General features: G+C 48.6%; 1 protein-coding gene across 5 annotated transcripts in view; it reads right to left on the reverse strand.

Annotated features, from left to right (window-relative positions):
* The window catches only part of STK32B (serine/threonine kinase 32B), a 435,418-nt gene that overhangs the window by 88,404 nt on the left and 321,600 nt on the right, over positions 1-25,414 (reverse strand). For all 5 annotated transcript variants that reach the window (NM_001133697.1, XM_024245627.3, XM_024245628.3 and 2 more), the window contains 1 exon segment: positions 3,490-3,527. In NM_001133697.1, coding sequence (NP_001127169.1) covers positions 3,490-3,527 — 38 coding nt within the window.

Consider the following 25,414-nt stretch of genomic DNA (forward strand, 5'->3'; position numbering starts at 1 on the left):
TTCCCCATTGTCTTGATCTCATGATCCTCAGCCTAAAACGCACTCAGCTCTTTTCCCTGCCTTGTTCTGAGATGCTGTATCTTCTTTCACTCTATTTTACCTCAATGCGTGGTATCTCTCTGCTTTTGCAGCTGGCTCAGAGACCTCAAATCTCAGAGCAGAATTAAAGTGTCCATTCTAAGACATAAAACCCTGAAAGATCAGAAAGAAAGGCAGACACTAGGGAAGCAGAGAAGCTTGTGAGAGATGCTTGGATTCTGTGTAACTAGCAGATCTTGGACATCATTAATAAAATTTTAATGCATTTATTTAATTACGTTTATATTTCATTTGAAACATAACTGACCAATTTGTTCTCTGAGAAGGTATTCAATGCAACCAATGATGGAACTCTTGAAATAGCAATACACAGTTATTGGTTTGTAAAAGGTTTTGTCATGCAGTTTACAAAAGGTGCAAGGAGATGCCAGCACGAATGGGGTGCCCTTAGGACTCATTTAGGAACACATACTGTCCTGCTCATCTTATGGCTAGGTCATGTTTCATAGTGAAGGGTTTGAAGGCATAAGATTCACTTTAAATGTTATAAACCTACAAAATAAACTGCTGTTGTATTCCTCAAACAGCCATTTCCCTCTTGTTTCTGCAGTTCTGCCCCACTGTCTCTACCACTTGTCCATCCAGGCACCTTCCTCTGTTTGGCCTTGTCAGGCCTTCAGGATCCCACTGTCATGGGGCTGCCTCTAAGACAACCCCTGCACACACCTTTCCCTCTCCCCTTTGCCCCCGACCTCTCCTGAGCTTCCCCACACTCTCCCCAACACCATGAAACCCACCAGCATTGGGACCCTGTTTGCCTTGTTCATCATTCTGTTAACCAGAACTTGGCACACAGCAGGTGCTCAAGAGATGTTTACTGAGGGAAAGACAAAGGCAAGAATGGCCAGCTTCAGGCTCTGCTCAAAAAGCCTATCAGCTCCCCTCAGAAGAGCAGGTAAAGGAGGGCCGTGGGCACAGACTTCTCTCCTTCTCCTCTCTCCCCAGAAAGGAGACTCCTTTTTCTGAGCGAAATTCCCTGCTCCTAAATTTCTTTTCTGTACCACCTGCAAAGCCACTCATTGAGTGTTGGAGTGGGGAAGGGTTATCAGCCATTCACCTCATAGTATGAAATATTATGTTCAATGCTCTGTCCCACCAGCTAGCAGAGACTTTTCGATGAAATGGGAGGCTGGAGAGGGAGAAGACTGGATGCAGGGGCACTTGGGGAGTGTGTGGGGTGCTGCATAGCCAGAAGGCAGGGCTGGGACACTGTGAAGGCCAAGCAGGGGGTGGCAAAAGATGAGGAGCCCAAGGGGGCAGAACAAGATGCAGAAAGAATGTGGGGAAGGCTGAGGTGGAGGCTGAGAATGGGTGCAGAAAGGGAGGTGGAATGGGATGGATGGAAATCCAAAAGGCAGGAAAGAGAAAACCTAGGGGAGGCTGCCTGGGAGCAGCCCGCCTGCCTGTATCTTTTGTGCAGCAACTTCAGGGGAGCTGTGGCCAAGGTTTGTGAGGATGGAGCCAGAACTATGAAGCCAGGCAGTCCTGGGTTACCCCCATACTCTCTGTGTCACTTTTCCTAATCAGTGCAATGGCTGGCTTATTGCTATTAATGTTTCTGCCTGAATTTTGCTTCTGGACCGCTTTGCAGGGCCTGGAAGTCTCCCCCTAGCAGTCTCTCTTAATCAATAGGATAGAGCCTTGAGGACGCTGCCTGGAACCCAGGCTTCCAGACTCCTGCTTTCCAGACAGCCAAGCAGAACCAGCCTCTGTGTTTTCTCACCTCCTCTTTACCCTGCTTCTGTGATTTGACCTTGCCTGGCCCTGAGCAGAGAAAGCGGACAGGAAGAGGGCGAGTTATCTACCCCTTCCCGAGCACTTGCGTACTGTGATGGGTGGCTGACCTTTGAGTCTCACCCAAGACGAGACATTCATCACCCTGCAAGGTGGGTCAATTACTTCTGCGTCGCTGCTGGGAAGGCTGAGACACGGAGGTACAGCCACTGGCCCAAGGACATTCAGCTGGCTGGGGGCTCAGCTGAGTGCCACATCTGAAGATCCTGACTTTTAGATACAAACTGGAGACATTGCTTTTGCTTCCTTTCCAGCCTTGATTTGGATCCTCAGCTCTGTCCATGCCCCAGGCATCTTGGGGCTGCTGCTGACCTTCCATTCAGGAGCACAGTGAGTTCAATCCTACCACCCCCCAAAGCACTTAGTCTGGTTCCAGCATCTGATGCAGAGATGCAAATGGTCCCATCCACCACTCCTGTACATAGGGATGCACACTATGAGGTTAGGATGCCCCAAGCTATGCTGCTGGCGCATGGAAGGTTCGAGAGGAGCTCTGAGATAGAACCATGACCTCAGCCTGCAGAGGTGGGGAAGGAGGGCGGGGGAGCTGCATAGAAAACGTGACACATTCATCCCTGAAGGCCTCAGCAGGGATGAGAATCCCTACTTCAGAAGAATCCCCACCTGCTCCCTCCAGCCAACCCCATGTTAGGCCCTGAGAGACAGGCCCCTGAAGCAATGCCAGTGAATTTAGTTTTCAAGGCTGTAAGGCTCCTGTTGGCATCAGCCGCAACTGATTGTCAAGTCCACTGAGCATTCTTGGTCTGAGCCCTAGGCTCATGGTTCTTAAACTTTGTGGGCATTCCATCCCAACACAGGACACAGGATCCAGAACACAGGAGCCCAGGCTTGCTGAAGCAGGACCGGGCCTGACCTCTGATTTTTACCAGGTCCCCCAGGTAATTCTGGTAAGACCAGAGTTGGAGAGCCATTGACTTGGTGCCTTGCTACTCAAAGTGTGGTCCATGGACCAGCAGCATCAGCCACCTGGGAGCTTTGCAGACTCTGGACTTTGCAGAGTCTAGTCCCATCTCAGACTTACTAGATCAGTTTGAGAAGATGCCTAGAAGATCTGTGTGCACATAAAAGAAATCATCTGACATAGCCGATAGATGAGTAAATGCTTAGTGGATTATCAAGTATTAAGCTCTGCTTGCTAGAAATGAGTGTGTACTCTCATTTCATCCCCATGATCACCCTGCAAGGGAGGTGACTTTTCTCTATTTTACAGAAAATTACACTGAGGCTCAGAGAGGTGGGTGACTTCTGAAGCCACACGTTCATAGGTGAGGGAGCTGGGGTTGGAACCCCGGACCCCATGCTCATCCTCACGGCGGCCCTGTCCTCCTCACACAGGGATATGAACAGCAATGACTTCAGATGCAAACACTTTAAATAACTTTGATTCAACTTACCACGACAGGACATGGACCAGAAATTTACACAGATGTTCATCCACCAGGATTGAAACAAGAGAAGGTTTCTAGCCAATGCTAATGTCCAACTCAGCAAGACCCAACCCCCACCCCCGCACCATTTCCCAGTGCCTCAAACTTTCCACTGAGAGTCCCCGTAAAGGATTAGTAGCAGGCTTACCATGTTCATCCAGCAGGATATTGTCTGGCTTGATGTCTCTGTAAAAGAAAACAAAGAAGCTGGCAATGTGGTTCCTGAGCCCACAGATGAGCACATCGACAAGCACCACATCAGGACAAATGCTGGAACACCCAGGCTGCTCACCTCTCCCTGACCTGAAGCCTCAGACAGGCAGTGGGAGAATAATGGGTAAGATAATGGGACACCTGTGTTCTTATCACCTCTTCTCTTTCCTGGAAGTGCAAGTAGATTGTTTGAATATTTTTTCCTGAATATTCTTCATTTTTAGCCTTTCAGCTCCAGCTGTAATGGTAACAGCAGTGACTGCTCACTAAGCATGTGATCAGCACCAGCAAGGGGAGGCACCTGCCCACCCTGAGGTAGTTGAGCCATCTCGCCAGGGCTCCCTGCAGGTGTCATGGCATCCACTCGAGCTCAATGAGGGTTTGGAAGTTGTCGTGGTCAGAGATGGGCAAACTATGGCTCTTGGCCAAATCCAGCCCTGGGCCAGTTTTTGTATGGCCTGGGAGCTAAGAATCACTTTAACATCTTTAAAGCACTGTAAAAACAAAACAACATATACACATATACACACCCACGGACACACAGAGGAGCATGCAACAGAGATTAATGTGGTCGTCAAAGCCTAAAGTGTTGATTATCTGCCCTTTATGGAGAAAGTTTGCTGATCTCTTTTAAGGGTAACATAGTGACCCACATGGGGCAAAATCTGGGCTGAGGAGTTTCTGGAAAGTTCTGCTCTACATCACCATTACAGCAAAAGGCCTCTCAATTCCAAGTGAAACATTTTGAAGGCTAAGGCTTTGCTTTCTTTATGTCCACATGCCTGTACCTAGCACAGTGCCTGGCACAGTGGTAGACACACGTGAAACACCACTGAGTATAAGGATGGAGGAATGAAAGTGAGAGAACAACAACTTCAACCCCAGCTTACCTATTATTGACATGTATACACTTGGTGAAGCTCTGAATTAAAACCATAGATTTTACAAATGCATAAATTTTCACTCATTTATAACAAATGTCAAATCTACTGAGACTAATGATAGCTTTCTTCAAAATAAAGAGCAACTGCTCCTGAGTTTATCAAATATTAATTCTACCTGAAAACACACTGTGGTAATTTGTAGTAATGCAATGCAATGTCTACGGGTTTGGGGATGAAAGAAGCGCTCAACCTATACATTTAAATTTTTATTTTCATTGTGACTTTTCAAGCCCATGAGTACCGAGGAGCATTGAGTACGTGGGCCCCTGCTGCCGAGGTCACAAAGTCTCCACTGTGAACAAAGAGATTATTGCAGAGACCCATAGGGAGCCACATGGGAGGGATGAACTTGAGAACTTATAAAATTAAAACAAAAGGCAGAAGACCTAGAGTCAAGTGCTTGTGGATGAAGTCAGCAAATGCTTGGTCCCTGCCCAGGGTGGCTCCCAGCAGGGTTTCTCAACAAAAGATGAGAAAAGAGATAATAAAATACATGTCAAGAATGAAAACACAGCAGCAAATGTTCAAGCTTATCTCTTAAGGTATCACCGGGACTGAGATGATTTAATGTGTGGTGTGGGGACCAGGGAGGAGGTGGCTGTGGCCCAGGGAATGTGAGCTACAAAATGCCTACAAGGGCCACAGCCTACAGATAGAGTTAGAGTCAGGACACAGGTGAGGTGAGGGTGGGATGACAGACCCAAGAAGATGTGATCTGGCATACTGGGTTGAATGGTGTCCCTTCAAAATTCATGTCCACCCAGAACTTCAGAATGGGACCCTATATGGAAATGGAGTCTTTGCAGAAGTACTTAAGGATCTCAAGATGAATCATCCTGGATTTAGGGAGGACTCTAAAGACTCATGTCTTTATAGGAGGAAAGTAGGGGGAGGGATTTGGATGCAGGCACAGGAGAGAAGGCGGCCATGGGGAGATGGAAGCAGAGACTGGAGTGATGCAGCCATGAACCAGAAACGCCTGGAGCCACCTGGAGCTGGAACAGGCCAGGGGCGGATTCTCTCCTGAACCTCCAGAGGAAGCACAGCCATGACTCCACTTTGATTTTGGGCTTTTGGCCGGAATTACGAGAGAATAAATTTGTATTGTTTTAAGCCACCAATTTTGCAGTAATTTGCTGTGGCAGTCCCCGGAAGCTAACACAAATGGCACAGTGGAAGGAGAGCTGATAGAGGGGAGGGCAAACCTCAAAGGGCAGCTAGGGCCCCGCTAACCACAGCATGGCCTTGGACAAGCCCAGCACCTGGCCACGCCCCCACATCCACATTGCACTGGCGCATAGTGTCTCATATCCTGAGAACAGAATGGGGCACAGATGTGGCCAGCTTGGTCCCTAGACCCCACAGAGCCAAGGAAAGGGGCTGTTCTGTTTGGGAGAGTTCAGACCATGAGCTAGACAGTCTGGGTTCCAACTCCAGCCTCACTTTTGACTATCTGCATGATCCCTGCCTCTGCCTCAGTTTCCTTTGCTGTGTGGATTAAATACCTGATACATAACACACATTGCTTCTGTGCTGGTTCTTCGCACAGAGTGGAATCTCAAGCATTTGCAGGGTGTCCCCTTTGCGGTCATGAAGGACAAGTCATCAACAAGACAGACCCAACTGAATGGAGCTTGCATTCTAGGAGGAGAGCAGGCCAGAAGGCACATTAATCAATGGCAGGACTGTAAGTTGTGGCAGGTGAAGAAGGCAAACCAGAGTCTAGAAAAAAGACTAATAGAGGGACCCTCGTTTTGGTAGATGCTCAGGAAGACCTTTAAGAAGAGGTGACATTGGGTTGACATCTGAATAGCAAGAAAAGGCCAGCTGTGTACCATCTACTGAGCAAGTTCTCATTTTGCAGATGAGGAAGTAGGAGGATGACAGAATAAATGATCTGGCCTGTGACATGGTTCTAGTCATGGAAGCTGACAAAGGTGATGGGTGCCACCCCCTTAATTCGGTTATGTTACAGGGCAAAGTTGGTGGGATGGCAGTCCCAGGATTATGTTACATTATATGACTCTGTCTTGGCAGACTGGAGTGAGAGCTCAAGACACGAGCTGCCGTGTGGGAGCCAGCCACACGGTGGGGAATGCAGGTGTCCCTGGGAGGGAGAGTGACTGCTGGCCTATATGTAGCAAGAAAACGGGACCTCAGTCCTGCAGCCACAAGAGCTGAAATCTGCCAACAACCACAAGAGCCTGGGAGAGGACCCCACCCCATGTTCCAGAAAGGAGTGCAGCCCGGTGGGCATGTGGATTGTAGCTTTGTGAGATCCTATGCAGATGATCCAGTTAAGCCCACCTGGACTCCTGGGCCACGGAAATGGAGAGAAAATAAATGTGAGTTATTTTAAGTTGTTAAGTTAGTGGTAATTAGTTGCACAACAATAGAAAACTAATTCTCTAGCTATATGATCTTGGGCCACTTACTCTCAACCTTGTTTTCCTCATTTGGGAAATGGGAACAGCAGCAGCCATCTCACTGTTGCTGAGTGTACAATGAGATGACATTTGTTCAGCACTTCACACAGTCCCAGTGCAGTGGGGAAGAAGTGCTGAAATAAGTCACAGTGATGGGACTGTCATTGCTCTTTCAAAAGGAGCTAGGGAGAACTCAGAGGCAGACTGGCAGATTCTTGAGCCTTTAGCAAATTAGGTCTCTTTCACAGGAGACTGCTGGGCAGATGCCTGCAAAGCTGCGTGGAGGAGATGGAGAATGTGAATCACTTGGGATTTAATAAGAATAGCATTTTATGGGTAAAGCATCTTAGCAGAGCCTTTAGTTTAGCCGGTTTCAGGACCATTTCCTCCAGCTCTATTTTTCACATTGATCGTATCTCAGCTCCAGCGCGTCATCCTGTTGAAAATGGGTTTGAACGTTCAGAAAGGGCATCAGGAGCATTGCATGGATGGGAAGGCGGTGATGATGTTTTCTGAGGACAGGCCCATAATTTCAGAGTTGGGCAAAATGACACTTTGATGGAAAGTATGCATGCAGGGCTATAAAACCCAGTGCTGCTCTTGAATTATTCCCCAGCCCTCAAATAAAACAAAGCATAAAATGTCAGCTGGGATATTTTAAAAAACAGCATAGAAATGGCTCTGATCCAGAGGTTCCCATGCACAGACTGCAAAGCAGGGCCACCAGGACGTTTCTGCATGTGTCTCTTGGCAGGGGGCTTCTCAATATTCTATGCTGGCAATCTTATGCAGCAGTAAAGAGAAATACAAAAACCTGAAGGGGAAAGCTAGACTAAGTGAAGTAAAAATCTGCGGCTATTTTATAACTAGTGAAGGGAATATGCTATCCATATGCATGCAAGAGGGAGAGGGAGGTAGCAAAGGACAGAGAAGAGAGACTTGAGATCCAGTCCTGAGTCTGCCTCTTGCTGGCCATGCAGACAGGAGAACCCTGCCCTGGGTGAGTGATAGGGTTTGGATCTGTGTTCCCGCCCAAATCTCATGTCGAATTGTAATCCCCAGTGTGGGAGGTGGGGCCTGGTAGGAGGTGATTGGATCATGGGGGTGGTTTCTCCTGAATGGTTTAGCACCATCCCCTTGGTGCTATTGTCATGATAGTGAGTTGTGGTTGTTTAAAAGTGTGTAGCACCTCCCCCACTGTCTCTCTTGCTCCTGCCATGTAAGACGGGCCTGCTTCCACTTTGCCTTCTGCCGTGATCGTAAGTTTCCTGAGGCCTCCCAAGAATCCAAGCAGATGCTGCCATGCTTCCTGTACCGCCTTCAGAACCATGAGTCAATGAAACCTCTTTTCTTTATAAACAACCCAGTCTCCAGTATTTCTTTATAACAACATGAGAATGGACTAAGACAATGAACATTAGCTTCCTCACTTATAAGTTGAATAATAATGCCCTCTCTAATGGCTACAGTGAGGATTGGATGAGATGGTTCTTATGACAGCAACCAGCACAGGGCCAGGCACATGGAAAGGCACGATTGTTAATAATAACAGAGTGGGGCAAAGACATTTCAGTAGGAGGTTGAGCCAACAGAACAGGCACTGGGGAAAGATAACCAAAGGCATTTACTGGGGGCTGGGGAGGAATGGGAGGGCTTCACCTTGGCTGTTGACCTATGCCTTAGCCAATTTGAATGGGACTTGGCATCCATCCATCAGCAAGCTGATGTGGGATAGGATGCTTAGAATCTGTCATTGTATTGGCATGGATCATTCTCCTAGAAACTGAGTGACAATTAAGAAATGACAACACATCATCTCTACTCATTAAACATTACTTCTTTCTCCCTTCTGTCTCCTGCTTCCTGTGGAGGTGGGGACCAAGTACAAACAGCAGCCCCCAACACGATGCTTCAGTGTTAATAGCAGTACTGACAGTATTAACAGCTAAACTTTATTGAGTGTTGGTTGTGTGTCAGGGACAATCTGAAGTGTGTTATGTGGATTTAGCCATGTGCAGTGTGGCTATTTGTTACCAGGTGCTGGGGAGGCACTCCATATGTCACAATCTTGACACAACTCTTAGAGATAGGTATAGATACTCCTATTTTACTGATAAAGAGAGAACTATTTACAGAGGGTCAGTGATATGTCTGGTTCCTCCTTGTGATTTGTCAAAGGTCAAACACTGGTAGAGGTAAGACCTACTCTCATGTTGGTCTCTAGATCAATGTTCTCCCTCTGTGGGTGGGGAAATGAAAAAAAAAATTAGGAATAAATTAGGGTTCCCAGAATTCTAAAGTAGGCAGTAATAATCTGAGGAACATGCTTATAATAAAGATCTGATTTGATTTTTAAATTAATTAATTAATTATTATTTTTTGAGATAGAGTCTCGCTTTGTCACCCAGGTTGGACTGCAATGGCATGATCTTGGCTCATTGCAACCTCCGCCTCCCGAATTCCAGTGATTCTCATGCCTCAGCTTCCCAAGTAGCGGGGATTACAGGCGTGCACAACCACACCTGACTAATTTTTGTATTTTTAGTAGAGACGGCGTATCACCATGCTGGTCTCAAACTCCTGACCTCAAGTGATCCACCCGCCTCGGCCTCCCAAAGTGCTGGGATTACAGGCGTGAGCCACCATGCTTGTTCTGATTTGATTTTTAAAAATTATGTTATTCACATTTCAGGAAACTTACCATTTATTACACCATCCACGTGCAAGCTTGCATTTCTTTTTTAATATGATTCAAATATCCTTACAAAGCACAAATCTGACCCTGTCCCTTCTCTACATAAATCCTAATGGCCCTGTGGTACCTATGGTGCTGGTGTGAGACTCCAGATTTGATGTTCCAATATAATCTCAGAGATGAAAAGTGAACACTGAGATGTGCTTGTCAACGTTAAAATCTGACAACTAAGGTCAACAACGATAACCGCCAAGTGCTACCATCATACATGCACGAGAGGGGAGGCAGAGGGAGCCATTCTAGCCCAGAAGAGTCACAAAGACACAATTTTAGATGGAAGCACAGTTGTCACATGCCCCAGGCCCATTAGGGTCAAGTGTTTAGAAAGCACTGATCCAATGGCCAGACTCCAAAGGCCTTCAGACATTTCCCGATCTGGCCAGTAGGCTTGACCCTCTGCGCCCTGTGGCCCAGCCAGGCCAGACCATCTTGGGTGCTCCGGGTGCCTCAGTCTTTCCCTGGCCTTATCTCTGGATGGCACATCCTTTTCCCTACTGAACTCTGACCCAAGTTTCAGGACACAGCTCAGTTGCAATCTCCTCCTGGGATATTGTCAAGGGTTGCAAAATTCATGTCTACCCAGGTACCTAAGAATGTGATCTTATTTAGAAATACTGTCTTTGCAGGAAAGTGTGTGTCTATATGTGCCAGCAAATAGTGTCTTTGCCGGAAAACTACTACTTTGCTAGTAAGGTAGTTCTGTCTTGCATCTAAGTTAACAGAAGTTGTCCTGGATTAGGATGAGCCCTAAATCCAGTGACTGGTGTCTTTATATGAAGAGGGAAAACAGGCCAGGCACGGTGGCTCACACCTGTAATCCTAGCACTTTAGGAGGCCAAGGCAGGTAGATCATGAGGTCAGGAGATCGAGACCATCCTGGCTAACACGGTGAAACCCCATCTCTACTAAAAATACAAAAAAAATAGCCAGGTGTGGTGGCGGGTGCCTATAGTCCCAGCTACTCCGGAGGCCAAGGCAGAAGAATGGTGTGAACCCAGGAGGTGGAGCTTGCAGTGAGCCGAGATCGCGCCATTGCACTCCAGCGTAGGCAACAGAGTGAGATTCCGTCTCAAAAAAAAAAAAAAAAAAAAAAGATAGAAAAGAGACACAGGTAGACACAGAGAAGGCCACATAAGGACAGAGGTAGCGTGTGAAGTGATGCATCTAACAGCCCATGGCATAGCACAGATTGCCTGAGACCACTGGAAACTGGGAGAGAGGCAGGGGACTTCTCTCTCAGAGCTTCCAGGAGAACCAATTGTACCAACATCTTGATTTTGGCCTTCTGGCCTCCCCTCCTGAACTGTAAAAGAATACACTTCTGCTGATTAAAGCCATCCAGTCTGTGCTACTTAAAGACCTCCTCTGGCCCCCTGCGCCTCCCTGCTTTCCTATGTCCTGATACTGATGGTACAGCTTGACATTGTCCATTTACTCTCTGCTGCCAGGAGACCAGGTACACACAGAGAAGAAGGCCACACAAAGACAGAGGCAGAGGGACCAGGAGAGCACCAGCCCTCTGAGCAGGGCCAGGCTGATGTTCAGAAAAGGGTTACTGAAAATATGAAAAAATGAAAGACCTTACATAAGGGCTGAACACGGCCTCCTCCAACTTTGAAGCTTGTGAAGCTCCCAGGGTCCTCAACCCTCTGGGACCTTGACTTCACCCTGACAAATGGGGCAGGAAGCATCAATGTGAAAGGGGAAATTCTGCAGCTCCTGCCGATGGACCCTCCACCCAAACTGCCCATTATCACTGGGATTGCTGTGGCTGGGCCATGGCCAGCAGAGCTGAGCCCTACTGAGTGTGTCTTCTCTGCCAATGACTGTTTCAGGCACTTGGCATGTGCTCCTTGTGTAATCCTCACAACTACGCATATCAGGGACTCACCACTGCAGTAACAATCACTACAAATGGAGTGAGTCCAAACAACACACCTTCATTCTCTCACAGTTCTGGAGGGTGGAAGTCCAAAGTGAACCTCAGGGGCTGAGAGTAAACCGGCTGTGTCTCCTCCTTCTGGAGCCCACAGAGGAGCTCTGTTCTTTGCCTTTTTAGGTTCTGGAGGCTTCCCAGGTTCCCTGATTGCTGGCACCTCCTTGCGGCACTCCCACCTCTGCTCCTGCAGCTACATCTCCTACTGCTTCTCCGACCCTACTACCTGCTCGTTGGCAGGAGGGAGCCTTGTGATTCCATTGGGCCCACCTGGATAATCCAGGAGAATCTTCCCACATCGTGATCCTTACCTAAATCACATCTGCAAAGTCCCTTTTGCCCTGTAAGGTGACACAGGCACAGGTTATGAGGATTAGGACGTGGCATCTTTGTGGGGAGCATTTTCAGTCTATCGCACAGCCCTTCCAGGTAGTGTGATGGATTGAATGGTGTTCCTCCAAATTCCTATGTGGAGGTCCCTATTCCCAGTGTCTCTGAATGCAACCATATTTGGAGACAGGGCCTTTCAAGAGGTGATTAAGGTAAAGTAGGGACATTAGAGTGGACTCAAATCCAATCTGACTGGTGTCCTTGTAAGAAGAGGAGAGTAGGATGCATGGAGAGACATCAGGGGCCTGTGTGCAGAGGAACGGCCTTGTGAAGAGCAGCAAGAAGGCAGCCATCTGCAAGCCAAGGAGTGAGGCCTCAGAGGAAATGAAACCTGCTGGCACCCTTATCCTGGACTTCCAGCTTCCAGAACTGTAAGATTAATTTCTGCTGTTTAAGCTGCCCAGCCTGTGGTATTTTGTATGGCAGCTTTAGCAGACAAACACAGGTAGGCAGTATTGTTACCCCTATTTTACTGGACAATGAAACCAAGGTGAGAGGAGTCATCACGGAGTCTGTATGTGGGACAGCCAGGATATACCAGTTAGAGATCCATGACTTAATTTGAAGGCATGGAAACACTTTTTTAAATGTACACACAGCCTAATAATGTAGTTCTGTCTTATATCTATTGTAAAACCCCATGCTGCTACTCAAATCATTTACTTCTTGCTTTGTCCTTTGGGAGAGAAAATGCATCCAGTCAAGCCATGCTTGGGGGTTGTTGATTTTTTTTTAATCCTGCAAAGAACAAACATTAGCCTGGATGACAATGATTAATTCAGTTCAAAAGCTCTGCCACTCCATGGGGCCTGGATGTTAACTTGGCTACTAAGGTAATTGTATTCAGCTAATTATTCCCAAGTATATCTCAGGGAGATTTCAAAGGTTTTGGGATTCACAGACATGTGCAAGGATGCATCAGGCTCAAGTAATTCCTTCATGAATGGGTGAGCCCCGTGACACACCTCCCTTGGCCCAATGAGGGAGTCATCTTCTTAAGAAGCTTGGACCTTCTCAGTCTACGCAGCCTGCACAGACCCACCCATCTCAGTTTTCTTTCTTTCTACTTCCAACTAGAACACTATATTGCAACGATAGATCCGTGAGTCAGCCTGCTTCACCAGCCCCTGAGCTCCCCAAGGCTGAAGCCATGGTAATAGCATATGGAAAACAATAGAAGGGTGTGGAGAGCTGGGGTCCTACAGTCCTGCAGTGACTGCAAGGCAGCCTGTGAATATGGGTCATGCATTGAAGCCCCTCACACACGAACAGCAGTTCAAATCCTTACTCCAATACTGTGTGGGTCTCAGTTGTTCTCATCTGTAAAATGGGAATAAAATGAAATAATGTATGTCAAGGACTTACTCAGTTCCTAGGATATAGAAGATGCCCAATAAGTGATGATTAGTTCTCCCATCCCCTGCACCCATCCCTACTTAGCAGGGAGTTTAGAAGGAAAAGGAGGTGGCAGAAAGAAACATGGAGGAGTTGACTCCAAAATGATGATGACCATTTGTCACATTTGTGCAGTTTTGCAGTTCACAAAGCCCTTTCCCATACTGTGATTTATTTAATCCACCTGCCAGCCCTAGAGACCCAGCATTATCTTCTTTTTGATGGATGAGGAAACTGCAGCCTGGAGAGGTGAAGCGACTTCTCCATGATCATAGTTAAAAAGTGGCAGAAGTGGCCGGGAGTGGTGGCTCACGCCTGTAATCCCAGCACTTTGGGAGGCTGAGGTGGGTGGGATCACCTGAGGTCAGGAGTTCGAGACCAGCCTGGCCAACATGGTGAAACCCCATCTTTACTAAAAATACAAAAATTAGCCGGGCGTGATGGCAGGTGCCTGTAATCCCAGCTACTCGGGAGGCTGAGGCAGGAAAATCACTTGAACCCAGGAGGCGGAGGTTGCGGTGAGCCGAGGTCATGCCATTGCACTCCAGCCTGGATAACAAGAGAAAACTCTGTCTCAAAACAAACAAACAAACAAATAAAAAAAAAACAAAACCGTGGCAGAAGCATGATGTGAGCCCAGCTCCTCTGACGCCCATCTGGTGCTCTTCCATTTCCATCCTCTGGGTGGGGCAGAGATGTTAGGGGCAGAGTCGCTTGACCGACCTGTGCATGCTTCAAATACACCAGAGTCCTGTGTCTGCGTGCATGGCTGGAGCGCCCTCCTCCAGCCCCCAATCTCTGCCTGGTCAACTCCTCTGCACCCATCAGCTCTCAGTTTGGGCATCACTCCCTCTGAGAAGCCCTCCTTCAAGCCCTGGGTGCACCAGGTTGCAGTCTGTGTTTTCCCTGTATCTCACTGCATGTCACTGGCCTGGCAGTGAGCACAGGGTATATGTGCTTGTGTGATTATCTGACTGAGGCTTGTCCTTCCCAGTAGGTGCTGAGTTCTATCGAATCAGGGCCCATTCCTAGATTTGCAGCCCTGGCACAGCACCCAGCATCCAGCAGGTGTTCAACAGACACTGGTGGCATTATCCCGTCTGTAAATTTGTCATGAGGCACCCAGAGAGGCCCAGGCTTCCATACAAGGCCAATCAGCATCAGGTCCTGGCTTGGGGCTCAGGCCCTGGTCCAGGCTGGGGTCCCTGAGCGCTTCCTGCTGACAGTTAATCATAGTTAATTGTGAGCCCCAGCTTTCCCAGGGGCCACCGCCCAGCTCTCGTCTGATGTCATTCACTTTCAGCAGCGTGCATCTTGCCACAATCACGTGGTCTCTCATTTTCCTCCTGGATCCGGCCTTCCCGGCGGGCTCCAAGTGGCCGGGCCTGCGAGATGCTGCGACTCTTCGAGAGCTTCCTGTTTCTGAGAAGATGCTCAGGCCACGGCCTCATGTCCCTCATCCAGCTTTCTGAGGACAATGCGGGAAAGATCTCAAGTCCGTATCAAGGCTGAATCCGCCTCTATCCATGTGACTTCTATTGGAATCCGAGAGTTGGACCCAATGGAGGGTCCAGCCACCACCTGGAACGACCTGGTCATTTTCCAGATGAGGGGACCTACGTTTAGATGAGTTAAGTAACTTCCTTTGAGTTGTCTGGGAAATTAGTGCCAGAGCTGGGATTTGAAATTTGCTTTCCTGACTCTTGTAAACTTCTTGACAGCGTGGATTTTATCTGGGTCATTGGGAAAGGTATTTTAGAGCCAAAAGGGATCTAAGAAATAATTGTGTTTCTCCCTCTCCTTACAGATGAAGACAATGAGGCTGAGAGATGTTCAGTTACTTGGTCAAATTACAAATATGTGCGCTTCAAACTGGGCTCAGGTCTGGATCAATCGTTCTCCATGGCCAGTGCTCTTGGACCATCAAGAATTACCTTTTCCTGCTTCTGCCATGGTTCCCAGTGCCCCTCCCTCTGGCCCACCATTTCCACCCTGCACTATGCATGGGCTCTGGACTCACACCAGCATTCAACATACACTTACTGAGACCTGCCTTCTGGAGCTTACCCAGGAGCTAAGAAAACAAGAGACAGTCAAAGATAAAACTGCATAATGTGATACGCTGAGGGAAACAGAGGGGGAGAGTGAGGGTGCTGTGTGAGAGAGAGACAGCTGGGAAGAGTCCAAGGAGTACAAAGGCCAGGAGCTGTGGGCCTAGAGCTGTGGGTGGCGCCTGTGGGTGGAGCTCTGCATGGGAACTCTGGGTAGGGGCTATGGGTGGGGCTGTGGGTGTTGGTGGGGCCTGCGGGTGGAGGCTGTGGGTGGGGGCTCTGGGTAGGGGCTGTGAGTGGAGCCCTGGGTGGGGGCTGTGGGTGGAGCTTTGGGTGGGGGCTGTGGGTGGAGCTGTGAATGGGGGCTGTGGGTGAGGCTGTGGGTGGGGGATGTGGGTGGAGCTATGGGTGGATCTGTGGGTGAGGCTGTGGGTGGGGGCTGTGGGTTGGGGCTGTGGGTGGAGGCTGTGGTTGGAGCTATGGGTGGGGGCTTTAAGTGGAGCTGTGGGTGGGGCTGTGGGTGAGGCTGTGGCTGTGGCTGTGTGTTGAGGGTGTGTGTGGGGGCTATAGGCCAGGAGACGTGGAGCAGCACAGGAGGCTGTGTGGGTTCCATGAGGATGGACTGAGTGCAGGAGCCTTAGATCTCTGCTCTAAGTGCAACAAACGACCTGAAGATCTTTGCAGAGGAGAGGGGTTACACGCCACACCTGTCTTCACAGCAGCCCGGGGAGGAGTGTGGTTATTTCATTTCCCAGGTGATAAAATTCCAACCTAGTAATCTTGCCAGAGCATGCCTGGCCTCTGGAAACACTACCTTTCCTGATGTAGCCATCTCCACTTGTGGGAGCAGAGGGAGCCAGAACCCCCAGCTAAATGCCAAAACCCCCCTCCCTCCAACACTCACATCAACACTCAGCATCGTCACCCACCTTGGGACCATGAGACACATCTCACTCTGCCCTTTATCCCTTTACATTGGGCATGGGGCTTTGGAGCCACTCTTGTCTCCTGGAATCCTGTCCTAAGCACAGGCACATCCCCCAATCTGACTTCTTCCCTCACCTGCCCTGACACCCAAACCTTCTTCTGTCCCCCCGGAATTCATGGTCAGCATCAGGTCCCTCTCTTCAAACATTTCCCCACCCTCTTGCCCTAATCGAAACCCGCCTGTTCTTCTCCCCCATTCTCTCCAGCTCTGGCCAGGAGGGAAAGCGTCACCCTTGCTCCTTCCTACCCAACCCCTACCATCTTTAGAGTTGGGGCCATCATGTCACCCGTCTCTTCCTTCCTTGTTGTGGTCTCCTGTGGACACTCGGAAAAGACCCACCACGCCTCGAGGGTTTCACTCCTGGTCACTGTTGCCATCTGCAACACAGCTCCAGCAATGACCTTGGTGATGGCAACAACCGTGTGACTGGGCATCTGGCCGCTTAGGTTCTTGACTCCTCTTCCTCCCAGGATCTCGATCTCCACCTGCCTCCGCCACTCATTCCATGGCCACACCTGGCCTCTCCTGTCTCCTCAAACATCCCACTCTGGAATCGTCACAGCCCCTTCCTTCTGTTTCCTGCAATTCTTCAGTCCCACGGGCACCCACAATCTACCCACCTTTTACCTCCTTGCTATCCATCAGGGTCACCACCGACTCCTCCAGCCCACACTCCATGGTCTCTCACTGAAGTCACGCCTTCCCACATCCTCAACTCCCTCACCTATTCACCTGGCGGAACCCAAAGCCTGGTTAATTTCTACTTCCTGATGACTCTGCACTGTGCCCACCCAGCTGAACATGGCTGCAGAAAAATACAACCAGGGAAGTGAGTTTCCCTCTAACTAAATCCCCAAACCCTAACAGTGTCTCTGTGGGTCCTTCAAGCTGCCCCAACCCCGGGATATCCTCCTTGTTCATTCATTCTCTATTTTAGAGGGCATTCTCTCTTTTTTCAAACCTCCAGCACCTTTTACTCCTGAAGTCTTGGTGTCACCATTGACTACACTGTCCACACCTGACATCCCCCTGAATAGCAAACCCTGCTGCTTCTACCTGCAGAGCACTTTCCCTTCCAGAGTCCCTGCATCTTCCCTTTCCTCTCCAGCCCATGCTCACCAGGGCAGAGCTATCAGCCTTTGCCCACACCCTTCTCGGGACTTCTCTGTAGAGTAAAACCCAGGTACTCTCAAAGGCTTCCAGGGCCCTGATGAGCTGGGCCTGCCCCCTCCATCCTCCCTCCACTCACTTCGTCTGGCTGCACTGGTCTGCTGAGCCAAGCATTGTCCCACCCTATGGCCTCTGCCTTGCTGTTACCTGGCCTGGAAGGCCCATTCCCCAGATGTGCACAGGACCCCTCCCTCTCTCCCTGTGATGATCGCCCAGCTCCCCAGCACTCCCTATCACCTCCCCTCCTTCATTTCTCTACATGCCCTTATCATGCCTGACGTTGTATCCACATGTTGTGTCTCTCTCCCCATTAGGATGTAAAATTATGACAGCAGAGACTTTATCCCTCCATTGTTGTATCACAAGGACTTACAACAGCGTCTGACACAAAAACATTCAGTAAAGAGCTGCGTGGATAGTTGCATGGATGAATCAGACACAGCCCCAGAAGCCCAGGACTTAGGATGGCCCTGCCCCTGCTGATGCCTCATCACCTGTCTTTTCAGGGTGAGTCCACTGCCTAGCGGTTTCAGAAACAAGGGTCCCTATTACCAGTGCAGCACCCCAGGCCGGTCACAGCCTCCACCTCTGTGTCAGGGCCTGGTACCTGCATTTCCCACAAGCCCCTGTGCAGTTCCAATGCCTCCTGGGGACTGAGAGCCCTGCTCTGCTTCTGGGCAAGAAAGATCATCTGAGCTGGCTCACAATGGGATGCTACCAGTCCTGGGCTCGTGTAGGGGAGGATTTTGTTTGGAATTCTTAGTCGCCAACCCCTGGCACACAGGCATAGCCTCATTAAAATATGAAGCTCCAGTGGTCAGCTCGGATTCCTTTGGGAGCCGGTTGGGATGAGTGTCATAGCTGTTGAATCCCACGGGTAGGTGGAGCCAGGAGCCAGGCATGTTCAGTTTGACTCGTGTGACAGGGAAGGGGGCAGGAGCATCACCTCTTGAGGCACAGCATGAATACGCATGTGTGAGTCAGACAAGCTGGTGCGGTGGGCACAGATCAGCGGAAAAACATGCACCCTCCAGGCCTGGACACACACACTCACCTACCCACGGCTGAGTGCAGGGCCCAGGGTGGCCCCACAAAACCAGAGATTTCTCTTTCCTGATTTTACTAGAAATGTGGGAGCCCTGGTTTGAAAGCAAAGTCGACGTGGAGACCTTTCCAGTGAATTAATATTTTAAGAATTGCTATTTTTAGGGCCCAATCGCTCTGTAAGTATCCTCCAAGGGGACATGCTGCCAAAACGCATAAGAGTCAGAGAGCCCTGGCTGTTGACACTGGAAGGGACCTTAACTCTGTCTGAAGCAATAGCTCCGGGTCTCTGACCTCTCTGAGCCTGTTTCCTCATCTATAAAGTGAGCTAATCATGTCCATCTGTAACGGCTGTTGTGAGAATTAAACGCAATGATGCATAAAAAAGAATGAGTCCAGGCTTGGCATATGGTGAGAGCTTAATGAATACATCAAACATTTAAACATGTTCAATTTCCAAATACGAAAACCTTGCTCGGGAGAAGAGAAAAACCAGACAGAGTCTTACAGAAAGCAGTAAAACTGAGACCGGGATAAAAGCTGGGGTATTTTTACTGAGAACTCTTGGGAATTTTGCTCTTTAGGAAGACCACAGAGAGGGACCCCTGATCACAGAAAGGGACCAGGGGACCTTCTCACACCTCCCTGCATTCCTGCCACCCAAGGGGAAGGAGGACACAGATGAGAGGGAAGGAGCCAATTGCCCTTGGAGGAATGTGGATGACCCACGGCGACATGGTGGCTGTATGGTCCGGCACCGTTCACAGCACTTTACATGTATTATTTCATTTGATTCTCATAGCAGTTTTGTGTGGTATAGGATATGCTGACTCATTTTATTTATTTTATAGCTAAGGAGTCTTATGCTCAAGGAATTTGAGTGACTTTCCCAGGGTCACCAGCGGGATGGTTAATTTTATGAGTTAAATTGACAGGGCCACAGTACCCAGATGTTTGTGCAAACATTCTTCTGCATGTTTCAGTGGGAGTATTTTTGGGTGGGATTAACATTTAAGTCAGTTGACTTTGAGTAAAGCACATTGCCCTCCATAATGCGGGCAGGTTCATCCAACCAGTCAGAGGCCTTAACAGAACAGAAACTGGCCTCTCGCAAGCAAGGGGGAATCATGCCAGCAGACGACCTTTGGATTTGAACTGCAACATCAGCTCTTTTCTGAGTCTCCTGCTGGCTGGCCTGCCTGCAGATTTTGAACTTATACCTCCATGATCGCATAAGCCAATTTCTTAAAATACATCTCTCTCCCTCCTTCCTTCCCTCCCTCCTTCATACGCACACATCCTGTTGGTTCTGTTTCTCTGGAGAATCTTGACTACCACACTCAACTAGTAAGTGCTGGAAGAGCCAGGATTAAAAACCCAGACAGCTGCTTCCAGAACCCATGCCCATTACCATCTTTACAGGGCCCCAAGGACACAGGGTGGGAGCAAGGTGGGGGCAGACATGGCAGAGCCACTTTCAGAAAAAGAATTGTATTACAAATAATCCATGTGCTATTTCCTGAATCCACACCTCTGGGTAGCGAAGGCAAGAAGTAAACAGAGTCCCATATAGGATGGTGGAGGGACAAAGGTGGCCAGCCCCTAGCATGTGTTGACCACATTTTCCATGCCACACTGAACTGGCTACTGCACAGGCATGATCTCATTCAATCTAAAGCCGCTTGGGGCTGTGGGGATTGTTACTGTGCTGGTGCTGCAGATGAGAGGGCTGCTGCTGTCTTAGTTGGTGCTCGGCTGAAGACATCACGAGAAAATGCTCCCTCCAACAGCATCAGAGACACCTGGGTTCTAAGCCTGGCTCTGCCTCTTATTAACAATCTGACCTGGAGACTTAAATTCTCTAAGTCTAGCTTCCTCATCCATCAAACAGGGACAGCAGTTCTTCCTTGAGGTGTAGACCTAAAGAATAATGAAGATAAAGGACCCAAGGTCACAGCACAGTTCCTAACCAGGGAGTCTTGGGAAATCATCTATTTCCATTCACGCTATCACATATTCAGAGCTTACTGTGTGCCAGGCACTACTGTCTACTTAAAATACAGTGGATGAAACTCAGGCAAGTTCTTACTCACATGGAGATTACATTCCAGTAGGGAAAGACAAGGAATGGGAGGAAGACAAATGATCAGCGTGGTCATTTACACTGTGTAACTGCTCTGTAAATTGTTTCCCGGGGGTGGGCCAGAGAGCTGGGAGGACGGGCGGGCTGCTGGAGAGGATGACGATGACGTTGGCACTGACAACTATGATGAGCTGCAGGACCTTGAACAGGCGCCTTCCCTCCTCTGAGTCTCAATTTCTTTACCACACCATGAAGATCTAAGCTCTACCTTATAGGCTGTTGTAAGGATTGCATGATTGTAGGTAACAGCAGGGTCAGCTACATAATGGGTGGAGCCCAGTGCAAAAAGAAAATGCGGGGCCCTTTGTTCAAAGCTTTAAGGATTTCAAGATGGCAAGTGCTGGGCATTAAATCAAACATGGACCGTCCTTCATGTGGGGCCCTGTGCCACCAGCCACCCTGGCAAAGGCGTCTGCAGGTCATGGGTGCTCAGTCCCAGCTGCTCCTGTGAGGTGAGACTTGCACTTCCTGCTTTGCACACCATCAGGGGCTTAGCGAGAAGTCGCTGGCTCAAGGTCCCATTAGTATGGTGCTTGGACAGGATTCTTGTCCTGTGAACAAAATATCTGTTCACAAAATTAGACATAGCATCAGGAAAATTCCTGTACCTCTTCAGAGTAATGCTCTTCTATTTCATAGTATAATTTTAAATGCAGAAGCCTGGCCTTTTGCATTCTCTTGGGTAGTGTTGGAGAGGTTCGGGAGGAGGGCTGGGAGGGAAGCAAGGGCCTGGATTAGACAGATCAGGGTGCGCGTGGCCATGGGGATGGGGTTGCTCTGCCACAGCATGTTCAGTTCCATTTTCTTTTTTATCTGCTAAGTGAAGAGATAATGAAATAGCTTACAGCCAGCTGCAGGATGGGTCTGGTTAGGAGCGGCTTCAGCAGAATAATAAACATATTCAAATTGTCCCTGAGAAGCAAGCCTTGGGCTGGGGAGATGCTCTGCGCAGTGAGCATGGCCCCGTGATCCGGGCAGTGGCTTTCCTCAGGGCCTGTCTCTGACGGTGGTGGTTCCAGTTGCAACCCTGGGAGTCATAGTGCCATAGGCTTAAGCTGCTCTGAACTGTTCCCAGGTTGGTAGTCATCGCTAAGGTGATCCCAAAGCAAGGTGATCCCAAAGCAAGGTGATCCCCAAGTTTTATCACATGCAGCAGGAGGAGAACAGAATGCTGCCATATCAAAACACCACGGACCGGGGGTGTAAACAACAGACTTTTCTTTCTCACCATTCTAGAGTCCAAAAGTCCATATCAAGGTGTCGGCAGGGTTGGTTCCTTCTGAGGCCCTTTTCCTTGACTTGAAGGTGGCCATCTTTGCCTTGTGTCCTCCCACAGTCTTCCCTTTGTGTGTGTTTGTCTTCTAATGGCCTCTTGTTATAAGGACACCAGGCATATTTTATGTATTAGGGCCCATCCTAATGACCTCACTTTAACTTAATCACCTCTGTAAAGATCTATCTCCAAACACAATCACATTCTGGGGTACCGGGGATTAGGGCTTCAATGTATGAATTGAGGAGGGGGTGGGCACAATCCATCCCATAGCACTCTCTCACAGGACTTTTATGTGGAGAGATGGGAACCCCATGGACCATAGGGTACCAGGGTGGGGGAGCGTCCTGCTCTGGACACCTCCTGGGGAATAGAGAGCCCAGGAGGAGCTGTGTTTCTTGAAATCAAGGAGGGGAGCGTGCAGTCAGCACAAAGACAAGGCTGTTGGAGAGTGTGGGTCATGTGCTGGATACAAGGGGGCCCGGGTGAAAGTTCTGGAAAGAAAGGGAACGTGGGGAAGGGCAGCCAGGGGTAGCACAAAGGCCGATGCCACAGGCTTTGGAGACCTGGGCTCCAGTCCAGCTCCACTGACAGTCTCATAAGGAATACAGTAAGTGTCCAATCATTCACTACTACCAACCTCACTCATTGTCACTGACCAGCAGGTAGGGAGCAGGGGAGCCTGGTTCAGGGCTAAATTCTGGGATTTCTTTCCTTGGTGCTCCCTTCTCCCTGACCTTAGTGTTGACCCTGGAATCTCTTTCAGAGCTCACCATCAGCACAGCCAGGGCCTGACCTCTCTCCACAGAGCTTTTTGTCAGCCATCTCCTGGGGTCTCACAGAGGCAGGGTAGAAATGTCACCCCTTTTGCAGATGACGCCTTTAATGCTGCAAGGATGGCAGCAGTGTGCCAGGAACACAAGCCCCAGAGCAGTGAAGCCTGGGGCTTCGGGATGGGGCTCCAAGAAACCCTCCCCGTCACAAACTCATCTACCCAGCCAGCGTTTCTCAAAGAAGTTTCCACCAACCAGCAGCAGGTGTGCTGACTAAAATGCAGAGTCCATTCTCCACGATGTGCTTATTTCACACTGCATGTCTGTATCAAAACATCTCATGTACCCCATACATATACACACCTACTATGTACCCATAAAAATTAGAAAAAAATGGGCTTCCAAACCAGTGGAGAAGACAAAGGGCATAACAAACACTATCAATACTATAGAATGCAAAAAAAGAAGAAAACAGAAAGATAAAGGGCATAGGAATTAGAAAAAAACAAGTTCAAATGTATCAGGAATCATGATAATTGTAAATGATTTAACTCACGTAATAAAGGAAAAAAATAAAATAAAATGCACAGTCCAGGGCTACGACCCAGGCACAGGGCTTCAGAATCTCTAGGAGCTTGGCTACTGGTCTGCCTTTTGTTTAAAGAAGGTTCCAAGTGATGGATCTGCAGCCTCAAGTGTGAAAACCGTTACCATGGACTGTCATCCTCGTCCCCTCTCATCAGTTCCCTCCTTGCCCGTCTTCCCTCCCCTCTAACGCCTGTCTTTCATAAAGTGCCTGCTGTCACCAGTGGGTGCTACTGGACTGGACATGAATGAACACTCAGGCAGATGGAGAGGCAGTTACTCCTTTTTCAGTTCTTTTTAATTTTCCTAATTATGTCAGGAAGAATGTCTCAACTTGGTACTATTACGTCTTTAACATCTCAGTAACATTTGCTATTCCCACTACCCTTTTTAATACAAAGTGAGAGTAGAATCCAGCTCAAATCCTTGGTGGACACCCAGTCTAACTAGAATTTGGTACTACTATTTTGTTTTTATTTATTTTTTATGGTTGTATTAGTCCATTTTCACACTGCTCTGAAGACATACCTGAGACTGGGTAATTTATAAAGAATAGAGGTTTAATTGACTCACAGCTCCAAATGGCTGGGGAAGCCTCAGGAAACTGACAATCATGGCAGACAGGGAAGAGGCATGTCTTACATGGCGGCTGGCAAAAGAGAGTGAGCAAGAGCAAAGAAAACTGCCTTATAAAACCATCAGATCTCATGAGAACTCACTCACTATCACCAGAACAACATGGGAGAAAACACCCCTATGATCCAATCACCTCCTACCTGGGCCCTCCCTTGACATGTGGGGATTATGGGGATGATAATTTGAGATGAGATTGGGGTTGGGACATAGAGGTGAACCATATCACTGGATATCTTCTGTGGAAAGTAAGTGAGATTGGTTTGCCACTGAGGATACTGCTATAAAGTCCTCCTTTAAAATAAGTGCATTAAGTGAAAGAAAAAGAATTGACAATGAGAACACATGGACACAGGAAGGGGAACATCACACTTCGGGGACTGTTGTGGGGTGGGGGGAGGGGGGAGGGATAGCATTGGGAGATATACCTAATGCTAGATGACGAGTTAGTGGGTGCAGCGCACCAGCATGGCACATGTATACTTATGTAACTTACATAAGTAAGTTACATAAGTAACTTTTTAATTATTATTATTAAAGTATAATAATAATAATAAAAAAAAGAAAAAAAAAAGAAAAAGAATTGACAAAAAAAGTAAGAAGGCGCTTATAGGTGTTGTGATAAGACAGACATTGAGAAAGAGTTTCCTGAATCTGAAATTGGGAACCATTTCTCTAACCATCTGCCAGCCTGGAACACAATGTGGGAAGCGAATCCCTTTGAAGGTAAGTTCTTAATACTTCACCCCTTTTGCTGTTATTTTTGAGATTCTTTCCTGTGCCTCAATTTAAAAGTGTGAATTTTTAATGGAGAAATGTTAGTGTTGGGGTTGGGTATTTTTAAAGTGGAGAATACTTCTAGATGCACCACACCACACCATATAAAAGTCCAATGACTCCCTCTAGAATCAAGATTCCTTTGGCCATAGATAGAGCACTGCAGTCCTCAGGATGAAGTGCAGAGAGCTGCCAGGAAGCTCTGGTGGCTGTGGGGAGAGCTGGGGGCAGGGATGTAGCAGTCGGGCCCTTCCTGGTAGGGAGGGCTCAGAGGGGACTTCCTGGAGCTGGGAACTAACCAGAAATTGAAGCAGGGGCAGAGGCCCTGGGCAGACTGCAGGGCACCATCAAACAGGAGAGCAGGTGGCTATGGCGGAGGTGGAGGCTGGGGCAGGCCGAGGGCAGAGCATGGGGCCAGAGCGGGTGTGGGAAGAACTGGCCCAAGAGGCTAGGCTTTTTGAAGAGAAGCCACTGGAGACTTTCTAACATGATGGTGACCTGTCTATTTGGCATTGGAGAGTGCGGGCTGGAGGTGTGGACACGAAGTCTGACCAACGACCTGAAAAGGGGCTTAATA

This window comes from Pongo abelii, chromosome 3, assembly GCF_028885655.2.
Source record: "Pongo abelii isolate AG06213 chromosome 3, NHGRI_mPonAbe1-v2.0_pri, whole genome shotgun sequence".
NCBI classification, from domain to species: domain Eukaryota; kingdom Metazoa; phylum Chordata; class Mammalia; order Primates; family Hominidae; genus Pongo; species Pongo abelii.